The sequence below is a fragment of the Mastigoproctus giganteus genome, chromosome 12, assembly GCF_048544385.1.
Source record: "Mastigoproctus giganteus isolate SK-2022 chromosome 12, ASM4854438v1, whole genome shotgun sequence".
Lineage (NCBI taxonomy): Eukaryota > Metazoa > Arthropoda > Arachnida > Uropygi > Thelyphonidae > Mastigoproctus > Mastigoproctus giganteus.
In genome coordinates this window covers 164,404,281-164,424,288 of record NC_143586.1, presented here as the reverse complement: position 1 = coordinate 164,424,288, position 20,008 = coordinate 164,404,281, and the positions used below count along the sequence as shown (strand labels likewise).

General features: G+C 34.4%; 1 protein-coding gene across 2 annotated transcripts in view; it reads right to left on the bottom strand.

Moving 5' to 3' along the window:
• LOC150077567 (F-box only protein 30-like) overlaps window positions 1-20,008 on the bottom strand; it is an 87,018-nt gene that overhangs the window by 46,268 nt on the left and 20,742 nt on the right. For both annotated transcript variants that reach the window (XM_090386128.1, XM_090386129.1), the window contains exons 3-4: window positions 14,734-14,915; window positions 5,981-6,274 (exon numbers count right to left, since the gene is read on the bottom strand). In XM_090386128.1, the coding sequence (XP_090242254.1) occupies window positions 5,981-6,274; window positions 14,734-14,913 (474 nt within the window). In that variant the 5' untranslated portion in view covers window positions 14,914-14,915. The remainder of the gene's footprint in view (window positions 1-5,980; window positions 6,275-14,733; window positions 14,916-20,008) is intronic.

The following is a 20,008-nucleotide window of genomic DNA, read 5'->3' as shown; positions in this document are numbered from 1 at the left end:
AATAATTTCTTGTATTGATAATCATATTTTAGCATTCTTTTCACCTGTCAGAACTACTGGTCTAAATAACAGAAACTGGAGACTAGATCAGTGAAAAGGGATTGGAATTATTATTCTTCAGTGTATGTAGTGTAATTATTCTTCAGTGTAAACAGAAAACCATGTTTATCAGTACAAACAAAGCAATATTTGTAATAAAGTACTGCCAAAAACATCAGAAGAGCTAGAAATCTGAGGGTTGTTGAAGACGATCATGGGAGGAACACATTATTTTGTGACAAATAAGGCAGGAATGGATCTTAGGTATGCTGCACCCACTGGAGAATTACCTAGAGATCAATTCAGAAACTAATAATGGATTTTAAAATGGTAGAAACAGATTGTTGAACCACAAAGTAGAATATAGTACTCAGGGCAAAACTGTGAATATGATTACTATTCAATGAGAAGAGATCCTAGGCAGTGGTGGTACCTCCAGCTCGTAGCAAAGATGGTGCTAGGTCACATGATTAGGTGCCCATTTTCTTTTTAATTTCTAGAAAATGGGTTTGTTTTTTTTATTCTGCTTAAAAAATGCCAATATTTTATCTTTTCTTAATGGGCTGCAATAATTATTGCATGTAACTTTAAGTTTGAATAAAAAATTTAAAAACATGCTGCTGCACTTTTTATTTAAAAAAAATAAATATATTTTAGAGAGTTCCAAAATAGTTCCTCAATTTACCGCTGGGTGGCATTACTTCAATGATTTATTGTGTCAAAAAAGTTTCAAACATAATATAGAAACATCAGTCTCCTACATCTTCCAGTTATAAAGATCATTAGATGTACAAATTTTCAAATACAATACATGTGAATATATTTCCCCTCATGTATATAAATATTACCAAAAAAATTAAAATAAACAATTACATACATTCAATATTAGATCACTTCCATTTTCAGGTTTTGTTTTTTTTTTTTTTTTTTAATAAAAGCAAAATACAAAAAGGTATTTTAAAATATAATACTTAGTACCATGTATGGACTGAAGGCTGAGACAGCAGACTTTGTTGACTCTGGATATGAATTTCTACAGATTGCAATTTTCAGGAAATTGTATGCAAAGGAAGGTTGTTTCAGAACACAGACATGGACAGAAAGAGAAAAAGTTACATAAATAAGGATGAGGTTGGTTCTGTAAGCTTTGAGATTGCTTTTTGCATGTGTACAAAATGATTTGAAAAAGAGAGAGAGAGAGTGGAATTACAGATGCCAATTCAGAAGAAAAGTGCACATTGAAGTATCTATGGAAAAAGCATGCAGCAGAAAAAACTGAACATTTATGAAACAGTGCAGAGACTTTGTAAGAGATGGTAGTTAATTAACCTGACTGTGCCCTCTATTAAAGAGAGTCAAGAAGCTTAAGATGGGTTTTGGGAATACTACCCCCAGCTGTGGGAACTTTTTTCTAAATAACTGGTTGTTTATAAAAAAGTAATGCCAGGAGCAAAAAAGAAAACAGTCTTATTAATCCGGAAGAAACAAGATTTGTGATGTGGTTATGCCAAGAGACAGAGAGAGCGACATAAGTTGAGGATCTTTAAATCCTTAACAGAAATATGTAATCTTGTCCAGAAACCTGTGTGTCTTCAAAGTGAGCATAGGAGCAGCAGTAGACTCCTTTTTGTGACAAATAAGACAGGACTGAATTTTCAAAGGATTTAAGCTAACTAAGTTTTGATGTTCCACTGGAGAATTATACAAAGATTGGCATTAAGGAAATAATGGTAGATATCAGAGAAGCTGAGATGCAGGAAAAGGCTTCTCAAACTTTAATGTAGAACAGGGGTGGGTAACTTTTTTTGTGATGCGATCTACTTTTTTTCTTCAAAATGTGCTGCGATCTACCATCTCAAGAATTTCATTGCATATGGTAAAAAAAGTTAAACACATATTGAAAAATGTTGTTTATAACTTTTAAAATTAAATACAATTCAGAATTCTTATTTTAAGCTCATACTTATTTAAATTTTTAATTTATACGAAGTTTGTGTCTTCATGTCATCTGCCAAGCTTTCAAAATAAGGGATAAACTGAGCCATTATCAACTCACTGCAGGATGGAAGCCTCCTCAACAATTCGTGCTGAGGGAAATGGACCATAATCTGCCACGCTGGCCCAGTGCAGGTCGGCAGATCGACCGTATTTAGCAGTCAGGGGCTTGAACCCCGGTCTATCGGGGATATACTGTGATAAAGCCAACTGTAAAGAATCTTCTGTATGCAAATCCGTAAGAGTACAGCAATTCGTCATTGTTTGAAGACGAAGAATCACTCAAATATGAAAAGGCTGATTCACATAGATACATGGAACCAAAACAGGAATTTAAAAGTTCACTGCATTTTTTTACATTTGGGTACTTTTCCTTAGCAAACATATTTCCAAAAGTCTTCGGAATATTTCCAGAAGATATCGTTTCACAATGTAATAATTTCATTTTCAAGTAATATTTTCTCCGTGCGAAAAATCTCTGCGATTTTTTCTGCAATTTGTGTGCAATTCAGCATTAAATGGATAAGAAATATATTGGATCACTGAATCTGGTTTCAACATCACCCACAACTTTCTCAATTTCAGAAACATATTTCTCACTGTTAATGCAAATGATCTTGCATATTTGCAAAATGATAGAATTTTTTTTCCTTTCAGATTCTTAGCCATTGCCAAAAATTGATACAGGTGGGCCTCGATTAATTCGTCCCGCGAGCGCATCGCGCAAACACATTAATCGAATATAATAACCAATAAGAAAAATTATAATTGGTCCTTGACCTTCTGGGAATGTCCATAAAGAATCTTAAAAATACCTTTTAAATAACTTTTTAACTGTATATAATGTAAAAGATAATGAAAATAATTATGGAATTAAATGTTTATTGCATAACAGCGGTTCTTAAACTGTGCACCACATAATATTTTAAATTTTCGAGGGAAATACAGCAATACTCGACATCTGTCGGACACCGTGCGAACTACTAGCTCGAAGTAGTTCACAGTTTCAGCATTTCTTATTAAGTTGTTTGGACCTAACTACTAAACGAAACTGTTAGGTATTTCTTTTGGTCTGGGTGCACCTTGAAAAAATTACTGAGACATTAAAGGCGCCGTGAACCGAGAAACTTTGGGAACCTCTGACATAAAATACACAATGAAGAAAGTACTGTTGCAGAAATATTTGAACAGTGTTGACTTTCTCTTTTCATCAATTAATTTCCGATAGCCTACAACAATCTTCTCTGGGCCCTGGCGAAATAAATATCGCAGAGAACAATAAACCTTTTGTTTGAGGTTCTATGCGATACGAAAGATTTCATCTAATTCTTTTACCGTTATCTCCTTCGTGGTAACATTTTCATCTGGCTCATTTAAAAATTTGAATTTTTAAATTTAAATCTGCATTGACTTTATTAGCAGGAGAAAAACACGTCTTCTTCCGATGGTTGATGGAACACACCGAGGCGGGCAGCAGGCAAACGTTTGTTTATTAACCGTACAACTCGCGGTAAGCTTAACACGCGATTCAAATCTTTTTCAACTATCGCATAAAAAAAAAAAAAAAGAAAAGCATGTTAACTGGAAATATGCATCGTGTAAAGTGAAAAGCGGTATCATTTTTCAAATAGCGTTAACTGAATATCGCGTTAATCGAACTCGCGTTATGCGAGGCCTAGCTGTATTTATATGCAGAAATACTACTAATCATGTCACCCACATTTATTTTTTCCTTGTAATTCAAATTCAAATCACTTAATCTACTGATAAAATCTGCCAAATAAGCCAGATCACACAACCACTCCATATCTTGTAGCTGCTGTTAATCTCCCCTTTGATCAACAATTTTTTAATTTCATTCAGCAAATTTCAAAATCTCATGCAAAAGCCTCAGCACCTCGACCAGCTGGGTTGGTGTGACTAGAAAACGGAAGCCAGCTGGAGTTGTTGAACATTAAAATCACCAAGGAAAATTACCTCACTGTTAGGAAAGTTGGACTGGAGAAAGTAAAAGTTGCAAAGAGAGGAAGTCAAAGAGCTCCAAGTGATTAGTGGAGTTGGGAGAACGGTAGAGACAACAAGATGAATTTGACAGAATGAGGTAGAGATTTTAAGCCAGAGAAGATCGAAAAGAGGCTTACCAAGTCTCTGACAGGGAATATCAGAACGGACATATGTACAAGTACCACCTTTGAGGCAAAAGGAATCATACAGCGAATAATTTGGGCAACTGAGATGAGCAGTGATTGAATCAACCGATAACTGAGATTCTGTCAGAAAAAGTAGATTCGGTTTGGCAGACTGCAAGTGGAAATGGAATGTTAAAATTAGAATTGAGACCGCGTATATTTGTGAAATGAACTAGGAAGTGATTTAATACAAGTATTAAAAAGAGCCCTTGCCATCCAGGCCCAACCATAGCCTAAAGCTTTTCAAAGAACTATTTTCAATAACCATTTCAATAATAAACAAATGAAAACACGAAATTGTTTTCAACTTTGAAATTCAACTGTAGACAGAACTGTTTGCTAGACAGTTACACATTTTGCTCCCAGTGGTTGAGTCAAATGCCTGGTCGGTCAGTTGCCAATACGCATTTTAAAATCAGGAATTCAAAGTACTGTGAAAATCCTTCAGAACCACTCGTGATTGAAGTGAAGGAAATATGCGACTATGTAAGTCTTTACATGGGTGCATGATAGTCTTTTACAAAGCAATTAATTGCTGCTAAATTGTTTAAAAAGGAGAACTTTGCTATTTTTCATAAGAAAATGCCCAGAGGGAAACTTACCTCTTACATGGACATTTAAAATTTTTTTTTAAAATGCCAATGTAAATTCTAAAAAAATTTCTAACAGAATTACATGTTTTCTTTAGCAGACATGATCTACACAATTACTGCAAATTAACTGACTTGGTGAAATTTATCTCAGAAAATAATCTAGCTGAAGTTCTTGGTGAACTTACAAAACTCAAAAATTCTTTTGACCATTCCGATGACTACTTCAGAGCCTGCACGCTGCCAATCGACATTAAAAAGAATAAAAACATTTTTAAGAACTATGAATCAGGAAAGGCTAAATGCTCAAGCAATGCTTTCATCAGAGAAAAGCTTGGTCAACAGTGTACCAAACTTGAATGAAAAAATTATTAATCCATAAATATTTGAATAAACACCAAAATAAAGCTAAATGATTAACACAACTAAAACTATTCCTTTACTAAAATTTATAATAAATAAAAAAAAAAAAAACTCTCCAAATTTCACCAGCAGACAACACTAGCAACTACATCAATAAGCTTGCTCCCTAGGATCCATTGGTAAAATGTAGATTCTTGAAGTGTATGTGAGCTGTTTTTTTTTTTTTGTTTCTTTGTTTTTTTTCAAGGAGTTGCCTCTCAATAATGTGTCTATTTATGTACAAATTTTCTCAAAATCTTCCATTACATGCTGACATCGATTATCTACATTTCCAACTAATTGCAAACAGTTTAAAGTAACTGTCAGTAAAAAAATAGTGGAAACTGAAGAAAATCACACATAAAAGCTGAAATTAAATAAATTCTCAGGAAATTAGATTTAGAAGTTTTGATCAAATCAAAACAAGTTTTTTTTTTTTTTTTAATGAAAACCCCAAACGCCTACGGTACGTACTCTGAATGGGTTAAAAGCTGAGAAAGCAGAAGGTATCTGTTGACATGGAACCTGAACTTCTATAGAGCACACTTACTGGAAAATACAAAGATTTTCCAAGAGAATAAAATCCTTAGAAATTTTTATTTTATCCTTGTATACCTAAAACTCTACCATTCTTGTCTTGATTGTATTAGGGTATAAAAACTTTTTTATGCATATATTATGTAAATTCAAATTAACAGAATAAGAATCCAGAAAAATAATATGAATTCAGAATAATATGCTTTTCAAGATTCAATAGTTACTTACAATTTTTCTTGTCAAGCTATTTGTGACACTTGATCTTGTTTTACAAGGTGCAAGCCACCACTGCTTGAGCATACGCTGGTCTCGTAGAGCAAGTGCTACATCGAGTTGAGTATGATGATGTAAAGTCTGATGGTGATTATGCTTGATTAAGCGTCTGTCATGAGAATGAATTGGCCAACGATTCCATTCCATTGTACAATGAACTGCACTAGCAGGGCACTTCTGTAAGTGACTCCCCTGATATTTTCTCTGCATCCAGGCAGGACATCCATAAGTAACATTAATACAGGGTACCTAATAAGAAATTAAGAAACAGGAACAGTTTTTAAGAGGTGTTTAAGGGCTAAGCCTGAAAAAAAATTTAGTTGGCTATTTAATTAGGCATGTAAAGTCTGTTGAACCAACAATACATTTTTTTCATTTATCAGAAGCAGCATTTGATTAAAGAGGCCTATGCACTCCGGATACAAAAATATAGATTGTAACAGGTTTAATAAAAGGAAATTACATATATTAGATTAGATACATAAAGCTTTCGGTTATCTAGTTAACCTTCTTCAGTTGATATGAAATGACAGTTAGAATGGAGGCGTGTACTGCCAATCTGGTACGTGAAGCGCGTGGCTAATTGTTTGAGGTTGAAGCCTGTGGTGATGTATGTGGACATGGCCAGCGCTTGTCAATGGACAGGATCGTTGCTTTGGTGATAGGGTGGACTTGACAACCACTGTTCCTGTTCACTGAGGTATTGGAGCATTTGATGTTTAACGATTCCAACCAGGCGCAGCACAGATAATGGCAGGACTTATCCACAATCACGACATTGTGGTGTGGGTCAATGTCATGGTGGGTTGCCCAGACGTGCTCGGCAATAGCTGAGTGCTCCACATCCGCTAAGTGGATCGCTCTTTTGTGTTCAGAAAGGCGTCTGTAGAATCTTAAAATCACATGGGATAAAGTGCGTGCAACTCCCAGGCAAGAAATTACGATCCTTCATCTCCAAAGTGAAAACACCTGTCCCCACCCTACTACAAAGCGGATTGGTCTACCGCATCTCTTGCCGTGACTGCACTAGCTGCTACTTCGGGGAAACTGGGAGACGGCTCAAAAAACGCCTCAGTGAACAGGAACAGTGGTTGTCAAGTCCACCCTATCACCAAAGCAACGATCCTGTCCATTGACAAGCGCTGGCCATGTCCACATACATCACCACAGGCTTCAACCTCAAACAATTAGCCACGCGCTTCACGTACCAGATTGGCAGTAGTACACGCCTCCATTCTAACTGTCATTTCATATCAACTGAAGAAGGTTAACTAGATAACCGAAAGCTTTATGTATCTAATCTAATATATGTAATTTCCTTTTATTAAACCTGTTACAATCTATATTTTTGTATCCGTTTCGCTCTGAGCAACTGTAATTTTAATTTTAGTAGAAGCAGCATTATAAGTTGTGATTGGGAGATGAATGTACCTATTATTCCACAACCCATGTCTTTGCACCCTCTGCTCAAAAAAACAATAGAAAGAAGAAATGTTTAGTTTGTTTTAATGTGTCACACGGATTTTTGTGTTCCGCTGCACCGCAAAAATACAAATTTTTTTTCATTATTTAATGTCAGGAATATTGAAATTTTTTTTAATAGTAAATTTTTTTTTTGTTTAGAAATCACAAAAACGATGGGTAAATGCAAAAGAGTTGTGTTTTCAATTGAACAAAAACTTTAAATTATTCAAAGCATGGTAAGTTTAATTTTTTTATATAATCGCCATATTTTTTTAGGTATTTTGCTGAACATTTTTAGATATTTATGGATTAACCGGAGAATTGCTTATCTGGGAGGGATTTTATTTTTACCGTCTCTCCCGGAAATTCAGGGGCCTACCGTAATACATTTTTAAGAAATTTGTTCAATTCTGTTAATAGTCTATATATGATTTTTTTGTTATATTTGCTTTAATGTTGTTGCTCTGACAGTAATAAGCACACATTTGACAACCTATGTGTGATAAGATATTTTATGAAAAAACTTCAGACTTTAGAGAAAAAACATTACCCATCCCTTAAGATTAGTTGAAGTTCATGCATGAAAAACTAGAAAAATTTTTATTTCATAAAGTTTATAATTATAATTTGATAAATTTCAACTGACTGATAAATATCACCAAAACTGAGCAACTTATCAGTGGTTAGTCACCTCTAGGGGTGCATAAAATAGGTAATTAACTTTGAATCAATCACAAAAATTTTGATTAAAAAATTGGGAGAATATCTTCCCTTTGCTCTCTAGACATCATTTAAAGTTTATCTGTCTGTGAAGTGGGTGGGGGAATGGAGTGAAACAAAAAGAAAAAAAATAAATACTTCAAAGCACTATGTAACCAGCTGTTGGGTTATTTGAATTTTAAGTCAGCACACCAAGTAACCCAATGCTTCATCAGCCTGCTCTATCACCACTCTAGCATGAAATTCATTTTTACATTTCTAATTAGCATAATCAAAAGCACTGTACTTACCAGTGCATATGTAATAAAATACTGTATCCAAATAGGTAATAAAATTGACTGTCTAAGGGGCATGACAGGCAAGAGGACTGCTTGATCCACCATTCTCTTTTACTTTTGTGGTAATAAAACAGAATTTTAGCAAAGGAATGTTTTCGTACCACTTTCAAAATGGTCTCATCACTATCCTCCAATTACATCAGAATCAATGAACTGATAAAAAAAAAAAAAAAAAAAAAAATATCACTGTAGACCTGTTTTAGTTTGGAATTCTTTAACCTTGTTGTAATCGTCGAGCTCTGACAGAAAAAAACATGGCAATACCATTTCTGTTTATTTTTTTTTTTCACATATATATTTTAATAATCTAATAGCCTGGAATTTTTTCATATCTTTTAGATAGTGTTATTTTGTTGCACTATTATTACTATTGCTACTATTGTTGCACATTTTAGATCAATTGCAAATCCATAAATTGTTTTTAAGTAGACTACTGTGTGTTAATCTGAGACATTTCAGTGAGAACCAAATTACACAGCAAACCTTCCATTTAACAGACTTAGAATTTAATGGATGACAAATTTCATTGGCACCAAAATACCATATTTATGGTCATGGTAAATTATCTTCTAACTATGCCAATTATCTTGACTTTGTTTGATGAACAAACAAAGTCAAGATAATGTTTATGGCAGTTTCAGTGTGACTATTTCAGTGTTTCTAATACAGAGTAACAAAACTATTTAAATTTCAGTTCAGTTGTGTGGTGTACAAACGGTCTAGAAAAAAATACTTTTGATTTAATGGACATTCAGCAAAATGGACACCACCTTTCCCCATTACTCTGTAAAATCAAGAGTTAACTGTGATTTGTCAACATATAACATTCTCATTCCACATTCTGCAGGATGGACATATATTACTTTATGGATGGGTATTCTATAAGGGCCAGTAGCATCAAAATGTATTTCAAATTAACTACTTTTGAAAAAAATTTCAAAATGCCTAAGAATTGAATGCTATGTCGCCTGATGCGAAAGCACAAGCTCTGGCTTTGAGGTGGGCAGCTGAGAGCTTGATGGGCCCGATGACCCAACTTAATTCTTTTGAGGGCATCCACCCTGTTCTTCAAGCTCTCATAAACATCGATCACAATGCTGAGTTGATGACTAATATTCTCACACTCTACATCTCCCCTTGGCTGTATCATGTCCCATTCCAGATGGATCCACAAACATGAAAACAAGTTGTACATTTCATAAGGCTGTGATTCAGAGGGCAATCACCATCCCTTAAAAGATGATATCTGCTCCCTATGTCACAACATTCCTGCTACTCTGAGCCCTTTGCTTTGCTCCTCTGGGGCATGATTTCCATCTAAATTCAATTTAACTGAGAATATTACACTAAAGTAATAACACTTCAAAGCAATAATAATATGTATTACATTATCAAGTTTTCATTATATGTATTACTTCGTGGAATTTACATATCAAGTTTACACTATACCATTACCCTTGTAAAGGTTATCTGCTATTATTAGTTAATAGCAGATAAACTATAATAACTGATAAAATTGTGTATCGAGCCAACCTACATGATTCAATCTTTTGAGATACCTATTTACCACAATTAGAATTTCCCTACCATGCAATACAATACAATACAAAGTTACACAATACGATATTCATGCCAAATCAGTGATACAAAGGTTATATGTATATTAAGCAGTAACTTACAAAATCTCTAGCTAAATTTAAAAATAAACTCATGAACGTGATTAGGACTATAAAGCTATTTATAAAATATGATTTAATATGCTAATCAGGTCAATAAAACAGCAAAATTTTTCAGAAGCTTATCAGTTCCCAGGAGTTCAAAATTCTTGAACAAGTACCTATACATTCAACATACAGTAGACTCCGGGATAGGTGGTAAAAAAACAGATCCTGGATAATTGATTTCCTGGCTAATCCAAAAATACAGAAGTCCTCGACATACCTAAGCTAAGACATAACTTCTTACCTCGTCGAGTTTTACGTAACTCAGGAATGACTAATAACAAATTGCTACTATATTATTATTGGCAAATCTGAATTCAGCACGTTATTTGTCAATCTTTCACCATTTTCATACATTCTTATTAGTTTAATTTTCTAATCCAAATCGATCACTTTCCTTTTCTTGGTAGATTTACTAGTACCGCTGTCACTTATTCTCTTAGTCGGCAACATGATAACTGTCAAAATGAAATTTTCTGTAAAGAACTTCACAGGGTTAAGGCGAAATCTCACTATTATCACCCCACACAAGCTCACATTTTACTAAAACACATTTCTGGAGGTCACTACCATAAAACAATAAAAACAAATTGCACTTTCCGTGTTATTTGTTTCTAATTATAATTTGCATCTAATTATAAACGGATAGTAAATTTATTGCATTTGTGAAAATACCGATAGCTGGAATTGTGGGTTTTTACGTTATTATGGTGAAATGTGTGTGTCCCCTTCACTGAAATCTTCAATCATATGAAAAAAAAAAAAAAATCTTAAATAAATTGTAAGAATCTTCTCTTCTTTTCTATTTTTTTGCTTGTTACTCCGTACCTCACTTGTGCAATTTGTGCATGCTGTGTTCGTCGTTATTGATTGTTTATTATTATTTTTTTTTTTAAATTTTACAATCCTAAAAAAAAATAGTGAAAAAAATTTACCTAGTTGCATAAGTTGGAGACTTACTGTATCGAAAAATGTTCAGCAATCTATGTAAAAAATATGGCGATAGATAAAAAATTTACCACGTACTACTCACCTATCCAATATGATGCTTTTTTGCAATGTTGATTTTAAATCAAATAGCTTCCCTTTATTTTTTACAATGTTGCGTATAGTTTGGTCACCAACATTATAATGGTTCATTAAAGATTTAATGAATGCACCGTTTTCAAACTTTTGAATAATTTCAAGTTTTTGTTTAACTGAAAGCGCAACTCTTTTGCATTTACCCATCATTTTCGCAATTTCTAAAACAAAAAAATATATATATACATATTTACTATAAAAAAAATTTCAACATCCCTGACATAACGAGACACAACAATCAACATGACGCACTAAAACAAACTAAACATTTGTTCTCTTTTTCTTTTTTTTTTTTTTTTTTTTTGAGTGGCGGGTGTGAAGACAGCAGGGTTGCAAGATAATGGGTACACTAATCTTCCAATGACGACTTATAATGCCGCTTCTTGTCGCTTATTTCCAACTTGCAAAACATCTGTTTATAACTACTGTATTCCAGTCATTACTTGAATTTTATTTTATTTTATTATTATTTTTTTAATTTGGAGTCTTGAAGTGTCCCGGTTAATCCGATCCCGGTAAATCGAGAGTCTGCTGTACTTTCAACAGTTAAAAGTATGTTCAAAGTAGGGGAGAAAGCAAGCTGTCAAATGAATTTTCAAAAAGAACTTTATGATATTATTTAACTTACATGTAATTGATCAGAACTAGTTAGCCACATAACATCACTACTCAACAGTTTCATGCTACCAAAGAATGAAGGGGGGAAAGAGGGTCCCTAATGTTAAAAATGTCCAGGTTTTGTACAGCTGAATTTTAAATGTTCTACTTGTAGCAGGAAATACTTTTACTTCAACTAAATGATACAGCAATACAAACTCAATTCAAAAATCAATATTGCCAACCAGCAGAGTCCTAATGGAAATGCACCATATCTAATTTTTTGAAGTTATTAAAGCCTCTCATCAACCCAAAAATTCAGAGTGACACATCTTAAGTAATATATATCACTATATGAAGCAACATAAAACCTGCTTACCATGAGTTGCTCTGACTATTATACAGAATTTCAAATGACAATAGTATTCTAATACAATACTGCCAATACTGTGTAACAAGAGATTTATATTTCAATGTTCGCAGAGTAAATGATCATGAGAATACACCATTCACAGTTTCTTGCCTCCAAACAAATTTATATTTTTAAAGCATTCTTACTGTATATAGCAGATAAACTATTGCTGCCATGTTCTTCCCTTCTGCAACGAATTTTTATCGAATAATGCGATCAACATAGTTTTGATAAGTGATTTCTGGAATCAAACCTTTTTGGTCTTGGCAAGCTATGTGCCAATCTGCACTTTGTCTTTTGTTCTCAGGATCATACTGAAAGTATCAACTCCAGTAATAATGCTATTCAGGAAACCGGGTTCATTATCAGCCATTTGAATAAAATCTTTGCAAGAATCCAAAATCTGAGTTTTATCTCATCACACAAACAGTGTGGAACAAACTCCATGCAAATTTTCTTTTTCCCAAATCTTGGACATTATGAACCTTATTGATTCCTTAATCACATTTATCTCACTTGCTAGCATTCTCATTCAATTGGTAATCCTTTGCTAGTAAACTGCATTTTGTCTACCAATTCAAGGCTGTTTTTGTTCATCCACTTTGAGATCTACTACATCCTCTTTGCCCTCTTTAAAATGCTTAAACCATAAAAATGTTTGTGCTTGGGACAGAACCTCATCCCCATAAGTTGGTTTCAACGCTTCACGTGTTTCAGTTTTCCCCAGCTTGGCACAAAACTTTATGTTCCATCTTTCAATTCTTTGGTTTCTGATAGTGACATTACTCACACAATGCACAAAGATGATCCAAACGAAAAAAGCAACTTAAGGGCAACTGCTTTGAGTTGGTGGACTGTCATGGTTACACATCTATGCTTCTCTAGTGCTCTCTCCTGAAGATTTACTCAAGTTAGATTTTTTTTTTTTTTTTTTAGTTCAGTCTCATTACTTGTTTGCTGCACTGTGCAGGGGTAATCATGTGATTCAGATCAACAAAGCAAGGTATTAATCTCAATTCACCTATTATTTATTTTATTCCTATTCATTAAACTCCTAACCATTGGCTGTGATGGATTTACTGCAAGGCACTGTGAAAACTTCTGTAATAATAATGAACACATAAGGTGTTGTGCTTGCAAAAACAATAATAAAAATATTCTTCTTGATTCATTAATAAGACAAATGATTTATTATGCATTAATTCATCAATTTACAGCAATACATTATACTGGTTTTCAATTGGTAAATTATATTTAGCACTTAAATAAATTTTGTTAAGATTTTAAAATAAAATACAAGAACCACATGAATCTGCCATTTCAGGACACAGCACATGCCGTATTTTTGAAAATTTAGCTTGTGCTATGCCTTGAGGATGCCAGATTTATGAGGATTTTTTTTTTTTTTTTTAATTATACATATAACCTATTCAGGAGTAAGTTGCATTATGTACATATTCTATACTCTGAAATCTAAGGTAAGCTGATAGCATAATTTAATAGTGACATGATCAGAAGCAAAGTCTTAATTTTACCAATATAAATTTGTGGAGAGCTTTTAATTGCATATAAATAAGTATACTTTTTGCTAACTAAATAATAAAAATATTTCAGGAAATTAAAACTGAATATTTTTATTAAAAATACAGTAGCTTTCATCCCTATAACCTCTACAGAGCAACTGCCACCATTAAGCCACGATACGAACCCATGTTGCTGATTTGGTCTGGAGGACAGTATGCTTGCCTAAGGAATAGAGGTTGCAGGTTTGAATCCCACCTCCAGTATATGTTGTGATTATCCAGTATTTCAATTTGATAATTGTAGATTACTTAAATATCTAGTATTTCTTAATATATAGTAAAAGCAATGGGATATAATTTCGACAATGAAATCACCTAAAAAACTAAAATGCCTGCGAACTGGTGCTGGATCTTTCTTTTGTGAAAAATATGTTGCAAATACATAGTAGAAATGATGCATGGTAAAAGAAATATATAAAACAGAAAAAAAATTGGTGTTGAAATTAATATTGAAACATTTTAATAATTTCAAAATGCATAAATCCAGCACCTGTTTGTGCTGCTTTTTTTTTTTTTTTAAATAAGTAAAGTCAGCCTTTTCCTCTCTGTCCTTGTATAACTGGCTATTCTCGGAGAAATATTCAAAAAGTGCTGGATTTCCGATAATTTTGGATTTTTGAAATGTTACACTAAAAAAGAAATTCATATTTGATTGCACAGCTGGCATTTTTACAGCAGTGCCCCAACTTTAAATAGTAGACTGAGAGGACACTTTTGTTAAACAGTGTTAACATTATGAATAGTTAACTTGTTCTTGCCATTATTATTTCAATAAACACAAAATGCTTACCACCTCATTACAGCAGAGTAGTTTGTGTTCCTCTTTCTTGCAGTAGTGAAACCTGGCTCCACAGTCTAAATCACAATAAACAACTGCACAACTTTGACCAAGCTGAGGACGAACTGTGCATTTCCCAATTTTTATGCATTCTAAACAGTGGTGGTGCACTTCTAAAGCAATACCTTCCATTTCTAAACAAACAAGAGAATACTTCACAATTTTAAAGTATTAACTGAACCGTAATATTTTGCACATTTATTTTAAAACAAAATTAGTACTTGCAAGATTATGCAAGAAAGCAAAACTACCCTTACCTAGAAATAATAGCCCTAGAAAGGTGAAACTTCACAGGAACTTTAATCCTTTTCTATGTACTCTCGATGTATAGTAACACATTTCTCTCATCTATGAATCAATTGTTTAATGCCTCAATCATAGAAGTCTGTACTTTTTGCCTGAAACCACAATTCCACTTCATTGATGAGACAACCTCCCTCCACTGCTTTGATGTCTTTAGTCTCTGGATCATACTGGTACACCCAGCATTCGCCATTTGTCAACAACCATTCAAAAAAGTTTTCAACATCTGCATTACACAAATTTATTTTACCATTTTACAAATTTATTATTGTTGTACCAAATGTTATACATTTATAACATTTGGTACAACAGTTGGCATACATCAAGTTGGCTAGAACATTGCATTCAACATTGATTCTGCAAAGGCATCAGCAATCTTGGAACCCGTCGTGCAGATGGTCATGTAAAATGCTGTGGGCAGTCCCATAACTAATTCCCACTGCATTTGCAATGAAATGAAATGAATTGTCACACGTCTGTCACTGAGCACCAGCTGCTCAACCTTTGCAACCGTCTTACTGTCTGTGGATGTTGATGGCATTACTTCTCTTGGCTCATCAAAGACACTTGTACAACAGAGCACTGGAACTCCTGTTTCCACTTTTTTATAGTGCCATAGGATGGATAATTCTGCCCATACACAGCTTTCATTTCTTTGTCAATTTCCTGAGCTTTCTTGCCCTGCAAATGCAGGGACTTGATCACTGCTTGATACTCCACTTTGTCAACCATAGCATCCTTCCTCAGATTCCGGGCTCCACCTCTGGTGTACAATCACCCACGGGTATGAAATTTCACATGTTGTTTTTAATATAAGTTTTCTACATATTCAATAACTAACATTTTCCTACTGATGTTTTATCTAGGTCAGGGTACGACCTTTTTGATACCCCCCCCTCATATATATATATAAAAAAAACAGCAGCCATTGTTAAGAAAGAAGAAAAGTTGGTTCTGTGAGTTTGAAGTTGGATAGTAAAAGGATGTTGACTGGTTGCAGCAAGTGTTCAGACTGCTTTGGAAGAGAGATATGGAGAATTAGATGCCAATTTAGAAGAACAGTGCCCTTAGAAGTAGCCATAGAAAAAAAACATTCAGCAGAAACAAAACATCTATGAGACAGAGTGGAGAGCCTCTGTTAGTGATGAGTCATTAATTAACCTAACTGCCCTCTTTTCAATGGAATCTAGAAGCTTAAGAGAGGTTTTGGGGGCACCACCCCAGATGTGGAAACAATATTCGATGGAAAGGCAGATTTGCAATTTGTACAGAGTGAACAGCTGTTTGGAAAAAATTAAAGGTAAGAGCGAAAGAGAAAACAGTTTTTTACATGCAGAGGAAGAAATGTTTGTAATGTGCTTATGCACAAGAGAGATAAGAAGTCAGGGTAATCTCCAATAGACATATATATGATCTTACCTAGAAATCAGTGTCATTGAAGATAAGCATAGGAGCAGAATAATTCTTTTTGAAAGATATGACAGGACTGAGTTATCTGGTTTTGACAGAGATGCAAACAGATTACGAAAGTGCTATCATCAAATCCACAGAAGAAACACTTTCTGATGCTGATATTAAGGGCTATTTATTTCATTTTGGTCAAGCAATTTGGCGAAAAGTACAACATTTATAACATTTGGTACAACAATTGACATAAATCGAGGAACAAACTGTCAGAAAGTTAGTGAAGGCAATGGATTTAGATGTCATTAGATGAACTATAGGATGCTTGAAAAGAATCATTCAAGAACTTCCACCACCAAAACATCCTTCATATGAAAAGTGTGAAGAGCTTATTGGAATAGACCTCGCTTTCCGCCATCATTGTTGAATCAGCATGCTACTTTTTGTCCTAGGACAATAAATCATACGGAACAATGGCATTATGTCTTAAATAAATCTTTGGGGGCACCATCATGTTAATATAGGAAAGGTGATTACCCATTTAAAAAAACAACAAGCCAACCTTAAGAGTATACTAAGATTAGTAAATGTTGGAAATCTTCCACCTTGTAAAAACCATAAATATGAGGACATTAATAAGAACTTAATGAAATTAACAGAAGATAGACAAAACGGGAACATCGATTTACATACTTTCGTGAAAGCAGTTGGTTACTTTCTTCCACTAAATAATTAGTATAATTTAAACTTTAATAATTTGCATTTTAAACTTATGTTCATTTCTTTATTTTATATATAAAACATTTATACATAAAGAAAAATAAATTGTTTATTAACAAAACAACTTTTTTATTTCTGTATTTTTATTTTGCTGTTATTTTTGTTTATTTTCTTCATTATGTTTTTCAGGTCCATTTTTTTTTTTTATCACTGAAAAAAATAGAATATAGTTACACACTGGAAATGTGGGAATAGGGCAAATAGGATATAGGCCATGCAATTAGAGCAAGTAAGACATAGAATACATGCTTTTAGGCCAAGTGGAATATAAGGCTTAAGCTATTAGGGCATATGGTTTCGGTTAAGTGGAAATTTTTTTTTTTTTTATGAAAACTCCAAACACGACAGGTATTAGAACCTATAGTACTTAGTACCAGCTTGGGTTGGAGGTTGAGAAGACGAAAAAAAAAAAGGATATCTGTTGACATTAGATTAAATTCTGTAGACTGTAATTTTCAGGAAATACGTATGAAGGAAGGTTGTTCCAGAAAACGGCAGTTGAATGAATAAACGAGGAAGACGAAAAGTTGGGTCTGTGATTTGAAGCTGGACAGCAAATGGATGTTGGTTGGCAGCGGCACGTGTTCGAACTATTTTGAAAAAGAGAGTGGGAATTATAGAAGCCAATTCAGAAGAACAGTGCCCATGACACTGCCCCAGATGTGGGAACAATAAATATTTCATGGTAGGGTGGATTAGCGATTTATACAGAGAACAGCTGTTTGGAAGAAAAGTAACGCCGAGAGCAAAAGAGAAAACTAAGTTTTTTAGATGCAGAGGAAGCAATATTTGTAATGTGCTTGTGCCAAGAGAGATTAGAAGTCAAGGTAATCCCCAAAAGAGATATATCATCTTGACTAGAAATTGGAGTGTCACCAAAGATAAGAATAGGAGCAGAAGAATCCTTTTTGCGAGGTATAAGACAAGACTGAGTTTTAGAAGGATTGAAATCAACTAAGTTGTCTTTGCTCCACTGGAGAATTACCTGGAGATTGGCATTTAAGGAATTGGTAGCAGATATTCAAGAAGTTGAAGCTGTTTAAGTAGAGCAAGGTTTCTTGAACTGGAAAGTGGAATGCAATGTGCTATCTTGGGCAAAACTATGGATAGGATTTCCAGTCAATGGAAGAAGGTCATTAATATATAAGAGAAAAAGAGTGGACCTGAACCTTGGGGAATACCAGCATTAGTGGAGAAGACAGCCATGTACCATCATCCTCAGTGAGCAATCAGAGAGTAAACTGGATAACCAATTGCATAAAACAAGTTGGCAAACCATAAGATTGAAGCTTGTTTAGAAGACCTTTATGCCGAACACGATCGAAAGCTTTTGAGATGTCAAGAGCAGCTACTTGTGTTTCACCAAACTTTTCCATTGAATTTATCCATAAGTGGGTAACATAAGCCAGAATATCCCCAGTGGATTGACACTGACGGAATCCATACTAGCAATAGTTGATCAGACGGAAAATTTCTAGGTAGTTTAAGAGTTGGCGTTAATTGATTTCTCCATTACTTTAGAAAGAGTAGAAGTAATTGAAATGGGACGATAATTGGATGGGAAGGATTTGTCACCCTTTTCAGGAACTGGCTGGATATGGGCAAATTTCCAAGCAAAAGGAAAAACACCTTTGGAATAAGAAAGTGAAAAGAGGCGGCAAAGAACAGGAGTAAGTTCAGATGCACAGGTTTGGAGAACAAGTGGAGAAATACCTTCAGGACCTGGAGCTTTCTTAGCATCAAGATTTGTCAAAATCCTTCTGATGTCCTTTTGACGAAATAGCACAGGAGGCATTGCATGGAGCATGTTGGGAATTGTTTTACCAAGATCATTAATACATGAGTTGGAAGAAAAATGGGATGCTAGCAGGTCAGCTTTATCCTTGTCTGAAGTGACAAAAGAACCATCTAGTTTTGACAGAGGTGGGAGCAAAGATGGGCAAAAGTTGTGGCCAATAGCTTTGGCTAGAAACCAGTATGTTCGGCTACCATTAGGGCAAGAAGCAAGTTTTCTACTCTTAGCCTGTTCAAAATCTAGTTTGGACTGATTAATAACTGCTTTACAATTGTTGTGAGCTTTGGTGTAGGCAGAAAATGAAACTGAAGAATTGGAAACAAGCCAATTGTGATATGCAACATTCTTCCCTTGAACAGCCTTAGCACATTTATTGGAAAAAAAGGTTTAGATAAAGGACGAGATTTTAAAGTGGAGTGTGGGATAAAGGATTCCATTGCTACAAGAATAATTTCACTGACACGATCTGAGCAAACGTTGATATCAGAGGTTTTTAAACAGTAATCCGACCAAGGAAAAGAAGAAAAGAAACCATGCAAGTCATCCCATTTTGCATTCTTGTAATGACAAAACATGAGGTCGTGAATAGCCATGAGATAAAGGCTCCATTGGAGAAGAGACAATCACCAAGATGTGATCTGAGGTGCCTAAAGGACCACTCACTTCGATTGTGTACTTAGAAGGGTTGTTTGTGAGAAAAAGATCAAGCATGTTGGCTGTATGATTAGGATTGTCCAGTATTCTTGTAGGTAAATGAACAATCTGTGCAAGGTAATTTGCAATTGCAAAAGCCTCAGCACCTCGACAAGTTGGGTCAGTGTGACTGGAAAACGGAAGCCAGCTGGAGTTATGAACATTAAAATCACCAAGGAAAATTACCTCACTGCAGAAAGTCAAGTTACAAAGAGAGGAAGTCAAAGAGCTGCAAGTGATTAGTGGAGTTGG